This window comes from Equus caballus, chromosome 7 (assembly GCF_041296265.1).
Source record: "Equus caballus isolate H_3958 breed thoroughbred chromosome 7, TB-T2T, whole genome shotgun sequence".
In the NCBI taxonomy this organism is placed as follows: domain Eukaryota; kingdom Metazoa; phylum Chordata; class Mammalia; order Perissodactyla; family Equidae; genus Equus; species Equus caballus.
The window spans coordinates 20,420,086-20,435,213 of NC_091690.1; the positions used below are offsets into that span (position 1 = coordinate 20,420,086).

General features: G+C 42.5%; 1 protein-coding gene across 1 annotated transcript; it reads left to right on the top strand.

Annotated features, from left to right (window-relative positions):
* The first annotated feature begins 7,806 nt into the window (after window positions 1–7,806).
* Window positions 7,807–10,607, top strand: POU2AF2 (POU class 2 homeobox associating factor 2). Its single transcript, XM_023644769.2, has 2 exons — window positions 7,807–8,221; window positions 9,456–10,607. Exons 1-2 carry the CDS (start codon window positions 7,934–7,936, stop codon window positions 9,855–9,857), a joined length of 690 nt encoding a protein of 229 aa, XP_023500537.1. The 5' UTR covers window positions 7,807–7,933; the 3' UTR covers window positions 9,858–10,607.
* The last annotated feature ends 4,521 nt before the right edge of the window (window positions 10,608–15,128 follow it).

The following is a 15,128-nucleotide window of genomic DNA, read 5'->3' on the forward strand; positions in this document are numbered from 1 at the left end:
TGTTGGAAATGATGGTAAAATAACATATTTTGTGCTGTGTAAGAAACAGGAAGGTATCTACATCCAGTTTCAATATTTAGGAATTCATTTCTGTTTCAGGGAGACTAGATGGTCAGAGAGGGGGGAAATCTCACCCACAACAAAACCAGAGCCTGAATAAAACACATTTTAATGAGTTGTTGAGCTGGCAAGAAGTAAGGAAAATCTCCAAAGCTGGGATGGGAGGGAGGGTTGACATGGGAGGTTGGGGAAAGTTTTGAGCAGAAATTAAGACATTGAATGATGAGAAGGTGAACACACCAAAAAGGTGGGCTCCCCTGAGGACAGGTCTTCAAATTAGCTTTACGTGTGAAGACTGATCCTTGAGATGTTGTCAAGGTTGAGGGGCTGAACCCGGGACTCCATTAATCTGGGAACCTGGAAGAGAGCTGGATCCTAAGAATATAAACATAAATCTTCTGGAGGAAAGCAACCTCAAATTAGGACCCCAGCTTTTCACAGTTTAAGGTTAACCAGATATAAATTTCAATCAAAGATTACCAAATGCTTAAAAAAGCAAACCACTATGAATGAAAGTCAGCATAAACAATAGGCAATAATAAGTTTCCAGAACTTCCAGATATTAAAATTACCAAATACCAAATATACAATAACTTAATAAATAAAGAACACTCAACAAGAGGCTATCAAAAATTACCAAGCAGGTTTTGTAAAAATCAAATGGAATTTATGGAAATGAAAAAATAAGTAATTATTGATAATAAAATAACTCAATGTATGAGTTAAACAGCAAATTAACTACAGTTGAAGAAAGAATTAGTGAACTGGATATAGATCTGAAGAAATCTATACCATTCTATACCAAAATATAGAACAGAAAATCATGGAGATAAAGAAAATAACATGAAGTTAAGGGATATAGAGGACAAAAGTAAAAGGTTTAACATGCATCTGAACAGAGTCCCAGAAGGAGAGAACAGAGATAATACAGACAAAGCAATCTTTTTTTTTTTTTTTTTTTTTTTTTTTAAAGATTTTATTTTTTCCTTTTTCTCCCCAAAGCCCCCCGGTACATAGTTGTGTATTCTTCGTTGTCGGTTCTTCTAGTTGTGGCATGTGGGACGCTGCCCCAGCGTGGTCTGATGAGCAGTGCCATGTCCGCGCCCAGGATTCGAACCAACGAAACACTGGGCCGCCTGCAGCAGAGCGCGCGAACTTAACCACTCGGCCACGGGGCCAGCCCCCAGACAAAGCAATCTTTAAAGAGAGGATCGTTGAAACTTTTCCAGAACTTATGAAAGACACAAATCCCCAGACACATGAAGCATATCTTATACCAAGCAGGATAAATTTTAAAAATTTACCTCTAGGCAAAATGAGATGAACTTTAAGAACCATAAAGACAAAGGGAGTATATCAAAAAGCAGTCAGGGGGCTGGCCCCGTGGCCGAGTGGTTAAGTTCGTGCACTCCGCTGCAGGCGGCCCAGTGTTTCGTTAGTTCGAATCCTGGGTGCGGACATGGCACTGCTCATCAGACCACGCTGAGGCAGCGTCCCACATGCCACAACTAGAAGAACTCACAACGAAGAATACACAACTATGTACCGGGGGAGCTTTGGGGAGAAAAAGGAAAAAATAAAATCTTTAAAAAAAAAAAAAAAAAAAAAAGCAGTCAGAAAGGAAGGAAAGAATGTCACAAAGAATAACTATAAGGTTCATAGCAAACTTCTTAATAGCGGTCATGGAAGCCAAAGACTGGCGTGACATCTTTAAAGTGCTGAGAGAAGAATACCCATAAAGTTACAGTTGTGAGTCCAGCAATATTATCTTTCAAGTACAAGGGCAAGAGAAATGATATTTTCAGATAAATAAAAGCCAGAACAGTTTACCACCAACGCCACCTCCACGAAAGGAATTTTCTAAAGGATTAGTTTAGAAGAAGGAAAATGAATCTAGAAAAAAAAGTCTAAAAGAAGAGTAAGCAATTGTGAACATGTAAATAAATCTAATAATTATGATGTCTAATTTGTGGAGGTTTAACAAAAAGAAACAAGCTAAAATGCAAGCAAATATACACATGTAAATTAGGAGAGGAGTAGAAAGAGTTAACGTTCTAAAGATCTTGGCTGTCAGTGGGAGTTTTAGGATATTGTTTGTAGTCTGTTAAAAATGCAAGGTAAAATTTTATGGGTAACTGGAAAGAATGGCAGTAGAGAGTTCAATTTCCACAGCAGGTAGAGGGCAAAATTACGTAGAAGAAGTGAACACAAGAAGGTTCTTTTCATCAAATAATAAATAAAATCAACTACACTCGTAGTTGTGAAACCTTTGTAGAGTCTTCAAGTATTGAAATTGGGTTGAGGGAGGGACAATGCTGGCAATTCCTCGGTAATAATTAAACCTAACTAGAAGAAAGAGAAGGAGTATAAGAAGATTCTAGAGATTGTTGCTGGTAGAAGAGAAAGATAGGAAAGCATTTACAGCAGAGATGTCAAAAGCTGAAGTGGCTGTGTTACATAGACTGAGCTTTATCCAGGCCTTGGGCAGAGGCCAGAGGTAGAGCCATGCCAGTCAATGAACGAATGGCTGACAGATACTGAGAGAACAGGGTGCTAATACTATCACGTTAGGCACATGTACCATGTCTCACAGAAGCTTTCCTCCTGATCCCAGCCTTGGCCAGAGCAATTTAAGGGGAGTGAGCAGGGAGAGAAGGTAGGAGAAGAACAGGGAGACATCTCCCCAGGCAGCACCCAGGACAGCTACCACCCTGCCACACCCTACTTATACACACAGGGAGGCTGAGGCAGAAGCCAGAGGGTGTAGGCCGTGGCACAGGCATTCCAGGAAAGACCTAGACAGACAGACAGAGCTGGAAACTAGAGGGAAATGCTTGATAACATCGGCTCTGGCAATATGGGAAAATGTGCCCAAACACAGGTGCTTCTATGTTAAATCACTGCCTCCTTGCCTTCCCAAATAAGACGTTAGGGCACCCCGATCTACACCCACCTCTGACCATGCATGCCCAGAGTTCCCCTCTGCTACTTAAAAGTGTTAACTTCTTAAATTGGAAAACACAAATCAGAACATGTTTAGAAGAATATACCATAAAAATAAAGGGCATAAAAATGCATCTGAGTGATAATAGCTAACATTTATATCCTGATTATCCCAGGAACATTCTAAGTGCTTGACATACATGATCCCATTAAATCTTCATGTGCCCAAGATCACACAGCTAATAACAGGCAGAGCTGAGATTCAAACAGAGACACTCTGGTTCCAGAGTCTTCACTTTAAATACTATGCTGCTTCTGAGTGGTTGGAGGATGTTTTACCTGGAGAAGATAGAATTCCAGCTTGGTGCTATGGACTGCAAGTTTGTATCCTCCCAGAATTCAAATGTTGAAGCCCCAATCTCTAATGTGATGGTATTTGGAGACTGGGCCTCAGGGAGGTGATTAGGTCGTGAGGGTGGAGCCCTCATGAGTGGAATTCCTGTCCTTATAGGAAGAGACATGTGAAACAGATGATCTCTTTCTGCCACGTGAAGACATTGTAAGAGGTCAGCCATCTGCAAAGCAGTACGAGGGTCCTCACCAAGAACCCAACCACACTGGCACCCTGATCTCAAACTTCCAGCCACCAGAAATAGAAGAAATGTTTGTTGTTAAAGCCACCTAGTCTATGGTATTTCTTATAGCAGCCCGAGCTGATTAAGGCACTTGGGAAATGAAGGGTTGTCTTCAAATATCTGAAGGATTAAACTTATTCTGTATGGACCAAAGAGATTAGAATTAAGAAAGTGGTTCTTTTCAGCCTACTTTGTAGGAGTCAGCGGTCCCAAGAGAAGAAATGAGTTTTCTCAGATGGCGCTGATTTTTCCAACACTGGAGGCTAAAGGCGCCAAGTATGAATAATATGGGGAGGATTTCAGCATTGAGTAGATAGCTGAATGAGACTCTCTATAAAATCTCTTCCAACTCTTAAGAGTCTATAGGACCTTGAGGGTCAGAGCTAAGAGCTCAGATCCAAAGAACTGGATATTGAGGACTCAACTTTTACAACAGCGTCATTTTCCACTTACCTTTGTTCCTGGTCATCTTGAAGCCACAATTTGCATTTGTATATTTTAAGACTCTACACACCTGGATCCCCTTCCTTCAAAGGTCAGCTTTGGCATCACCTCCTCCAGGATGTGTTCCCCACCCCATGCCTGATGCCAGCTTAGGTGCCCACCTCACCCCATTGTTCCCCAGCCATGCCACTTCTTACACTATAGTGAATTGTCTGTCTCAGTCCATCATTCCCTGTATTCGTTTCCTAGGGCTGTATAACAAATTACTACAAATGGGGTAGCTTAAAACAATAGAAAGTTATTGCCTCAGAGATCTGAAGGCTAGAAAACCAAAATCAAGGTGTCTACAGACCCGGGCTCCCTCTGAAGACTCCAGGGGAGCATCCTTTTTTGCCTTTTCCTGGCTTCTGGTGGCTGCTGGCAATCCTTGGTGTCCTTTAGCTTGAGGCTGTATCACTCAAATTTCAGCCTCTGTCTTCACATGGCCTTCTCCCCATGACTGCGTCTCTGGGTGTCTCTCCTCTTCTAAGGACACCAGTCATATTGGATTTAGGGCCCACCTTAATCCAGTATGACCACATCTTAATTTAACTAGTTACATCTTTAAAGATCCGATTTCCAAATAAGGTCATGCGCACAGATACCAGGAGTTAGGACTTCAGTATATCTTTTGGGGGGATATAATTCAACCAACAAAATTCCCCAAACTCCCATGCTCACTACACCACAGTTCTTTGAGAACTGCATCTTTATTCCACATATTTTTATTGTGTCTACTATGAACCACGCTCTGTTCCGGGCACTGAGGACAAGTCACAGTCAAGGTCCCTACCCTTGGTGGAGCTTCACCTCTACATGAAGATAGACAGTTAAAAAGTGCCCATTCAATGTTGAAGCCAAACGCCAAGCACATGTATGCATGTATGAATACATATAAATCACTTAATATATATTTGATGAAGGATATTAATGCAAAGAGCAAAAAACAAAGGATAAATTATTCCATTTCATCTAGTCCATACTTTTTGGCACATTTACCAGAATCTAAAACTTTGGTTTCTCTCAGTCCCTTGTGAAACTTTGCTCTCTTGTACTTTCATTCTTACTCTCAGTGAACCCCCTCAAACTAACCCCTCAAATAGTGGTTCTTAGTATCAGAAAATAAAGCTTGTAAGATATCTTCCGAAACTGTTTTCTAAGATTCAAACTTGCAACTAAAGAAGAAAACACTTGCTCTCTTTGCCTTCCAGGGCAGCGTCAGTTCCTCTCCGTCACCATTCGTCCAGATGCCAGGTGAGTTCTTCAGTTCAAAGAGCAAGTCATTCATTCCTTTGTGAGTTTAAATCGGGCATTTGGGCTTCCACTCTTTTACAACCACTTTACAACACTTTCAAAATTTTGCTGCTTTAAAATAGTTATTTTTTAAATACAAAATCAGTGAAGACAGACCTCATTCAGTCATCCCTGAATTTAAAATTCATTCTGTCTTGAAGGCAGCCTTTTAATCCCTTGCCTAGCGGAAGTTTATTGGGCAAAAGCAATAGCAAACAGCAATAGGCCCTTGATACAATCTAAAAATGTCTGAAATTTTCTGGCACCATGATCCAACAGATTATGCATCTGCTTTAGGACAGAAAGAGAGAGGCCTGCAGACAGATGGAGGAACAGCCATTTATTGGGTGCTCTCTATAGGTCAGGCACTTAGTTCAGCATTTTATATTCATTTCAGTACCTACGTCTCGTAAAAGACTCCTGTGAGGATGGAAAAGGGAGTTCTTAATAATAGGGTTACGCACGCCCAGATCTGTGCACACACTCGCATGCACACACACACACACTCCTTCCAGATCTCAAACTCAGAAGTGGCATAGGCTTTCTCAGTAGTTTTAGTCGCCTTCAGAGCTGGATAAGGGAAAGGAATAAAAGCAGTAGAAGATCTCACATATCTGAATGTCTCCGAGTTGTGTTTCCCAATCACATTTACAGTCACTGGAATCCGGTTGTGTCTGCTCCCTTCTATAGAAGAAAATTTCTGCAGCTTCTCTGACCTTCTAGAATTATTCTTCCTTTTCACGGAGAAAGATATATGCTTAAGAGAGCAAAGAGGTTTTTCTTTGTGATTGTTTTTATTTGGAAATTGGAAATATAGACATGAGACCCTAGACAGCTAGTTTCCAGATTCTTCATTCTGTTCTCAGCCTTAACCACTCCAGTGGAGATAAATTCATAGTGTGAAACAGAACTTTATTTATTGATATTAATTTTCACTTGCACAAATTTCTTTCCAAGGAAGTATGCTTATGATGAAACCCCCAATGCTGCTTTCAAATTCATGAACAGATTAGAAATTTGGGGCCATAGAATTTAGGACGAAAGTGGAGTGAGCAGAATGGTGCTGTAAGTTTCTACAAGGAATTTTGATTTCCTCTGAATGAATGAATAAATTTACGTATAATTGTTGAACACAGTGTTATACTCCTGGGTTTACAGAAAATGTGTGAGACATAAGTTCTGCCCCCATGGAGCTTGCAGGTCAATTGGAAAGAGGGTTGTAACTCAGGTGAGAGAATATGAGCATAATCTGAAGTGCCACTTCACATGGCGAACACCAGGGTGCTGTGTATGCAGAGAAATGTATGACTGAGCCATGATACCAAAGGAGGAGGGTCTTGATGAGTCTGTCTCCTCTCCCTGAGGAAGAGTGGGCAAGGTGGACAGGGACAAAGCTCAGAAGCAGTCCACTGTGGTTGGGGGAAGGTAAGAAAGACAGGCACCTGCATCTCCCTCCCAGCTCAGGCCTCCTGTGACCTCAAGGTGAAGGTCTTAGCTAATTAGACCACACCCACGACAGCTGGAAACAATCAGTTTTACAGCCCTTGAGTCTATGCCCCTGAACATGTACTAAATGATAGCATGTTTCCTGCTACACCTGAGCTCTGGCGTCAGACCGTCTTTAGCAAACACATCCCTTCACTTCTGGGATCATTTTGCTGGCCTTCCCTTAAATGAGACTCCTCAGTTTCAGCTTCTTCCCCCCTGTTTTCACCAAGGGAAACTTTCTGTGCCAGACATTCTCTTCCCAAACTTGCAGTGCCCGGGGCAGCTGAGGGAGGGACTCAGTATGGCCACAAGAGGGCAGCAAATAACATGAGACTCATCAAAGCCAGAAAACTTTTTTTGTGTATGGTCCTCTAATTTGACTGCACAAAAGCCATATCATCCCAAAGCAAGCAAGCCATTTCTCCATGCCTGCTGGGTGCAAGACACCAGGTTAAAGGTCAGTATACAAAGAATTAGAAGACAAGTACAACCTGCCTCTGATTTAGCATGGGGTTACAGCATCACCTTACCTAGAAATATTGCATCTCAGACAACACACCCAGAAGCAGCCCCTTGTTGACGGTCCTGTGTATATGGGGATAGAGCTCAGAAGCCGTGACAAAGATGCTTCATTCGATAAAATGTAAATGCTAAGGGATTCTTATTCTTATCTCTTTAAGCCCAACCCCTTCCTAGCAGTGCCTGGCACATAGAAGATACAGAATAAATGTATGTTGAGTGAGTGAATGATCAACCAGTTAGTGCACCATCTAAAGCGAACTCATCCCCAAAGGCAGAGTGAACTTGAAACATAATAGTTATTTGGGCTGGACCAGTTAAAAGAGATAATACAACAATATTTAACGCTTTTCAAGACATTTATCTATTGAAATATTAGCCTTGGTGTCGGGCATACATTAGAAACACCATTTCACACGTGGAGAAACTCAGCTGCAACAAGAGACGCCTTGACTTTCCCATGAGGAAATTTTTGCCCATTTGTTTTTCATTTGGCAACAGGTTCACCAGTGATGTCAGGTTACTACGGGGTCAGAAGATCTTTCCTATCTGACTCAGACTTCCACAACGCTAAGCAGTTTGCAAATGACGTCTGCACCTCGGGCGCGGCGAAGCCCTTTCCCTGCGAGGCCTCCGCAGGGCAGGGCCACCCAGCCCTCCTGGATCCCTACTTCACGGAGCCCTACGGAGACCACCGCCCCCCGGCCCTGACCCCCAACACCGGCTCTCTGTTCAGCCCCTCGCCCCTGCCGCCGCTCCTGCCGCCGCCGTTCCCCAGCGACCCCACACACTTCGTGCTGGTGAGTATACAGATATTTCACGTTTCGCGTGTAAGGTAAGGTCACGCGCGTCTGGCCAGTGCGTGCACTTGGCAACCAGGATGAAACCAGGCCGCTCTGCCAGGATACGCTCCAGGAGCCTTCCTCGAAGATCCATGCCAACTACGACAGCAAAAAGGATGTATTCCAGGGTTTAGGCCGAGACGATTAATATGGCAGGATTTTTATCCTTTTTGTTAATGCTTTACTGATTTTGCCAAATGTCCCCCCATCATTCCTCTAGCACGTAAGGAAAGGAGCCCTGGAGTTACATCTCAGGCACAGCTAGGCTGTAATCTCCCAGGGCAAGCCCGGCCGGGGCTTCCCTTCCCTCCCAGTCCGGTGCCTCCCCTCCGCCACAATATTTCTACCCTATAGAACCTTGTTCTCACGCAATCCTTCAAAAAGAGGAGTTCATAATGATCTGAAGAATACTAACACCCTTCTTATAGAAAACTGTAAAGCCTTCAACCACAAAGGAATGAATCTCTCAAGATGGGATTTTAGACGAAAGAGGGTGGGGATTAGCATTATTGAGTACCTGCTCTATGCCAGGAACTTTTATGTGTCTTTGTTTATTTAATACTTGCAACGACTTGAGATATAGTTATTAAAGTCCCATTTTACAAATGAACAAAGTGAGGTGCTCAGAGTCAGGAAGGCAGTAAGTGGCACAGCTATGAGTGGAATCCCAATCTTTCCAGCTACAAGCCTATGAGGTTCCTAGCTCTTTGCTCCCGGAGGGCAGGGTGGTCTTCTTAGCCCACCCAGAAACTCACTCTGTGGTTTAGAGACCTACGCCTTCCAGGAGCAGCCGGCACTGACTACCGCGCTGTGGAAAGGGCTGTCTAGGACCCCGGCATGGTGCAGCTCAAAAAGAACCCAAGACATAGTGTGTTGTAAATGGTAAAATGCTCTATAAATGTTCATTTGATTATTCTCACACTTCACTCATTTAACGCTGTTTTGTGGGGAAAAGAATCTTCGTATATATAGGGAATCTAATTCTAGAGTAAGAAGGGAACTCAAATCTCCGCTGCTGCTGTCAGTCACCAGAGGGAACGCTGCGTGGGAAGGAGGTTTCGGAGAGCAGAGCGAGGACGCCAGGTCGGCTCTGGAAGCCTTGGTCCAGCAGCGCCCCCTGTCGGGGAGGAAATCTCTCCCCATCAGAGTATCACCTAATGACTAACCCCAGTGCCCTTTCCGTTCTCGTCAGAGGGACTCGTGGGAGCAGACGGTGCCCGATGGTCTCAGCCAGCCAGACCCCGTCCCCGCCGAGGCCCTGCAGATCTTGCCGCCCAGCACAAGTTGCCTCTCCCAGCTGGAGTTGGGGAGCTCCGCCCAGCACAGGAGCTCTAGCTGGGGGGCCCCCCTAGCTGGGGCTCAGTCCTACTCGCTGCATGCGCTGGAGGATCTGTACCACACGCCAGGGTACCCCACCCCGCCCCCCTACCCCTTCACTCCTTTCATGACGATGTCGAATGACCTGCCGCCCAAGGTGGTGTCCCTCTCCCCCGACGAGGAGGCAGACACCTCTGCCCTTCAGGACCCTTCTGCATGGGCAAAAGAAGACGGGAGCACAGCGTGGGGGTCGTACGAATGCCGCAGAGCTTACTGAGGGACGCACCAGAGGACTTCTGCTATGCCTTTCTTTAACTTGGGTCTGTATTCCACAGATTGTTTTCAGTGTGGCAGCTCATTCAGAACTGGATTTTCGGGATAAACCATCATGCCACCCTTTGTTAATGGACGGTGACATCTATTTTATTTGTAATCCTCCCTACCACAATCCCACTGAAATAGAACACAATGTTAATTCAGGATATCAGGGACCATATTCTAGTGAGACAACCTGACAGTGAGGTCTTTTGGGAACTTTAGTAATCCATTATATTCTGAATCTTCTGTTAGCTTGGAAGTATCATTTTTGGCACTGATAATTTTTTCTTAAATTACATTAAAAAGTTTATGCTAATCATAAAACATACTGATTTTCCTATCCAATTTTTCTTAGTTGTGAACCATGAGTGTTCTTTAGTAAGCGAGAATGCATAGAATATAATATAGATTGGGGCATATGAAACAACACTCATTTTATACCATGTGGCTTTAAAGTGCGAAGCATTATATAGATTTCTCTCCTTACAGTGACTTGTAAAGCCCCAGTAATAAATTATGGCACCACATATGGATGCTTTCTTGTCATTAAAATAGGATGAGGTCAGGAGGCTATGGCTTCATAACCACATAGTTTTGACTCTGCCCTAAAGCCCAGGATGTCCAAAAATTAGGCTAATCCAAAAAATAATAAAGGCCAAAAACATTCTTTGATCAATAGTAGCCTTAAATAAGCTAGACCTTGTGTCTTGGATGGAATAAACCTACAGTTCAGAGTGGATCAGTAACATGGGCATTGTGGGATCAAATAAGAATGCACGCATTGTAAAGAAAATACAGAGAGCAGGACTGGGTTGCCAGCAAGAAACAACAGACCACAGAACACCAAGAAGCAAAAGGTCTTTGGAGAGGGATGTACTGTCAGGTGTGCACCAGTAGCTTTACACACATCGTCTCCCATTTAAAGGAAGACCTTGTTGCAGGCTCATCCATCAGAACGTGCAGCTCTTACTATGTATAAATGACGAAACTGACATCTGAAGCATTCATCTGTCTCGCGAAAGTTCGACTGGTGTGGATTCCTTTGCAATTAAGTTCCCAGAGTAATTCCCACCAAGCAGTGTGCCCATATGCAGACAAAGCCCATCAGAAATGCCCTGCACACACTTTGACTTTGCACTGCATGAGTTGAGGCCCGCAGGTTGCATCCATACTCTTCCTCCCAACTCCCTACCACCTTCCTTTTTTTATCCCATTTTTCTGATGCCCCTGGTGCCTCCTGACCCAGTGCCTTTTCCGTCCATCTCCTGGGGTCCCAATGGTCTCATTTTCTACCTTGTTGCCCAAAGCCCCTCAATACAGTCTCCATCACATCCTCTGTGCCAGTGTCCCATGCTCTCCCTCAGCTAGATAGGAGTCCAAAAAAATCTAATAAGGACATTCTCACTTAGAAGTGAATAATTGATATTCTTCCTTCTACAGACCTTTAAGGGTATTTTCTGGTTAAGCAAGCACATTCCTAATTTATGGAGTGCCTGCAGAAATGCCTGCATAGGGAGCCTTCCTTTACCTCACACCCCTCAGCTCCCTCCTGGGAGAGCATCCCCACAGGAGCAGATAAGGAGGAGCACTAGTGGTCCTCAGCTCCGGGCTGCACCCTGCTGGGCCCCCTGCCTCACTCCTTCCCTCCTACCACTTCGTTTCACAGCCTGATCTTTACTTTGCGCACTATTCGCTCTTCAATGGAAGGAGGCAACTTCACTGTGGGAGAGAGAGCTGCTCTTTCTTAAGTCTGATGAAAGTTGGGACCTCAGTCCTGGTTCCCAATATCCTTGGCAGAGGCACCTGTCATCCAGTGTCACTCATACCTGGACAGCAGGCCTATGCATCAGAACAAAGAGATCTGGCCATCTCTATAGATTTAGGGGTCTTCACAAGGGTCTCAAAGTCATTTTTCAAGATTGGTTGTATAAAATTTATAATAATCACAGTTATCTACTGCTTACTCCCTCTTACTAAATAGCACACAACACAATAACGGTTGTGTAAGTGATAAATATGGGTCCACATCACCTTGACTTTTGTTTGATTTTAACACTAATGTTAGCCATGCTCATTTTTCTTAGTTCGCTGTTATCTACTCACGTATAATGTTCATCTCCTCACGATCTGAGGATACTTCGACTCTCAGATAAGCAGAGCTCAGCAACCAGACTTGGAAATGGCAGTAAATGCAGTGAGTGCAGGGGTGTCCACATCCTTCTTAAAGCAGCCAAGCCCTTTCATACTGTTTGGAAAATTAATTTATAAAAAGGAGACCTACACAGGCCCATACTACATCTACTATCCATTTCAGTTACCTCGTCTACAGCAGCTGGGGGGTGGGGAGTGGTGCTAATGATTCCAAATAGTACATGATTTTTCAGAATTCTATTTAGCTTGACAATGTGTTGCTATATTACATATATTTTGATTTAGTTCGGTTTTAGCGTTTTTGGAATTTACAATACTTTGTTAAAAAGTGAAACCAAGCCACAAAATCACGACAGGGAAATTAATTATATTTCCCTATCCCATTTCCCCTCTAAGCACTCTCTATTTCCTACTGCATGCCGGGAACTAACTGCAACTTTTCATAATAATGCACAAGGCCAGCATAAGAAACAAATGCACATTCTTCTCTCCCTCTCCTTCCTTAAACCTACTGTTCGAGGACTCACAGCTTTCCTGGGAATACTAGAGAAAATTAAAGAGCTCAGGGTCAAAATGCCATCTCTTTCAGGTCCCTTAAGATTCAATATAAGCAGAGATGGTGATGTCGAGTTCAAGCTACTAAGAAAGCTGACCAGAGGGTAACGTCAAAAAGAAGTGGAAAGCAAAATTTGCCCATGCAAAAGCTGAATATGGGCAATTCTCTCATAAATCACTTGAAATGGATATTGCAGTATGTAGTTGAAAGTGTTTGTGTTTCTCTTACGCTGTTACACAAACTCCAAGTAAGAGAAGAAAACCACATTTTTACCTCGTTCACTTAATAAATGCTTTTAAATGAACATTATGGCCTGCTACAGCTCAGTTAATAATACAGTATGATGGCACTATGGTGGTAAGGGAAGAAGCACTTTAGTGCTGACGTGCTGGAGTACTCTAAAAGAAATTCTACGAGGGGAAAAGAACTACTAACCCCAAAAGTAAAACATATATTTACATACATATATACATACATAGAAAAGTATTGCTAGAATTTTTGTGATCCATTTGTCAATATGTAAATCTAAATAATACATTCATAATAAAATATCAGTTATATTTAAAAGAACCAAAATAACAAATGATGACCAAGATTTAAGTCACATTACATTATAGTGATTCTACCAACTTCACACCAAAATTATACTCTTTCATTAGGTTCTGTCCACAGTATCCTCTCTGTTCAAAATAATATTACACTGTTCCTCTTACACACCACGTTCAATAACTATTGACTCTAGAGAGGTTACATACAAAATCATACACTCTATGGGGCCAGCCCCATGGCCAAGTGGTTAAGATCATGCTTTCAGGGCCGGCCTGGTGGCGCAGCAGTTAAGTTCACACGTTCCGCTTCTCGGTGGCCCGGGGTTCGCTGATTTGGATTCCGGCTGCGGATATGGCACCGCTTGGCAAAAAGCCATGCTGTGGTAGGCGTCCCACGTATAAAGTAGAGGGAGATGGGCATGGATGTTAGCTCAGGCCCACTCTTCCTCAGCAAAAAGAGGAGGATTGGCAGTAGTTAGCTCAGGGCTAATCTTCCTCAAAAAAAAGATCATGCATTCTGCTTCGGTGGCCCAGGGTTTCCCTAGTTCGGATCCTGGGCATGGACATGGCACCACTCATCAAGCCATGCTGAGGCGGCATCCCACATAGCACAACCAGAAGGACCTACAACTAGAATATACGGCTATGTACTGGGGGGCTTTGGGGAGAAGAAGAAAAAAAGGAAGATTGGCAACAGATGTTAGCTCAGGTGCCAATCTTTAAAAAAAAAAAAAATCATACACTCTAGCTAACGAGTGAGGCTCTAACTAGACTGATCAAGGGCAGGACTCATGAATGGCTCAGCAACACATCCCCAGCACCTGGCTTCGTGCCCAGGATGCTGTAGGTACTCAGTAAAACCTTTGTGAAATCAAACTAAAATTATACCACAAAGACGAATAACTGTTTAGACCCTGACACTGTGTGTGACCACTCTTGGAAACTAATGAATGAGAAAATCCTCACCATGTTTAGTATTTAACAGTAACCACACTCTGCAAATTCTGACAGTAGTAGATATTGAGCTTTAGTGATAATATATTTAAAATGATTGATTTAGTGTCTTTAAATTTCTTTAAGAAGGAAAATTACTGAACCTTTGAAGTAGCACCGAAAAATGTTTCATTTAGTATCTACATGTACTATAATATATTGCTAAGTCTTATAAATAAAAGTTATTCAATGTGTGGTGGTATCCCTGGTGTGATTAAAACAAAGATGATGAGTAGATCAGGAACTAGAATCCCAAAAAATCAGCCTAAGTAAATCATAATTAAAATCTTCTATAATTATTTGTAAGTGATGACACTAAGTTACCTCTGATCTTTGATATAAAAGTGTCCTATAATCATAACCTCTGACAAATTATGGGTTTGCAATATGCACTGTCATTATCAGTACATTATAAGCTAAAAGGAAAGAAGAGTAAAAAAATTTTATAAGTTCCAAAAGGGAAAAAATGTGGACAAAACAAATAATGTCTAAGAATTAGGTCTTTTGCATTACGAAAATTGATAGATGTCCCTGCTAACCTTCTCCCTAACCAAACCTCTTGAGTAGAATAATCCAAAAGTTCAATGTGTAATAAATCAATTTAGTCATAAATTAAAGATCACTCGACTGTTTTATTTCCAACCGTGATAATATATTCATAGATTTTTATCATGGTATTCTTTATATGTTTTTGTATGCCTTAATATTGCATAATAAAAATGTTTTCAGTAAAGGATGAACTTTTCAAGCAGCGTCTGATGGTATTTTCTTTATTTAGATGAGAAATTATCAAATGCCTGTTCCCCCATAGAAGCCTCTTAAGGAAAATTTAAAACTTTGAATATGTTTTATGGGAAGAGACTTACTTAGCACAACTCATTAAATAATCTCCATCTAACAGTCGTCCTGGTCATTTTCATACGGACCAAACATTCACTCTAGGACCCAGTAACTACTTGTTTCCTCCGTGTTTTTGGAACTT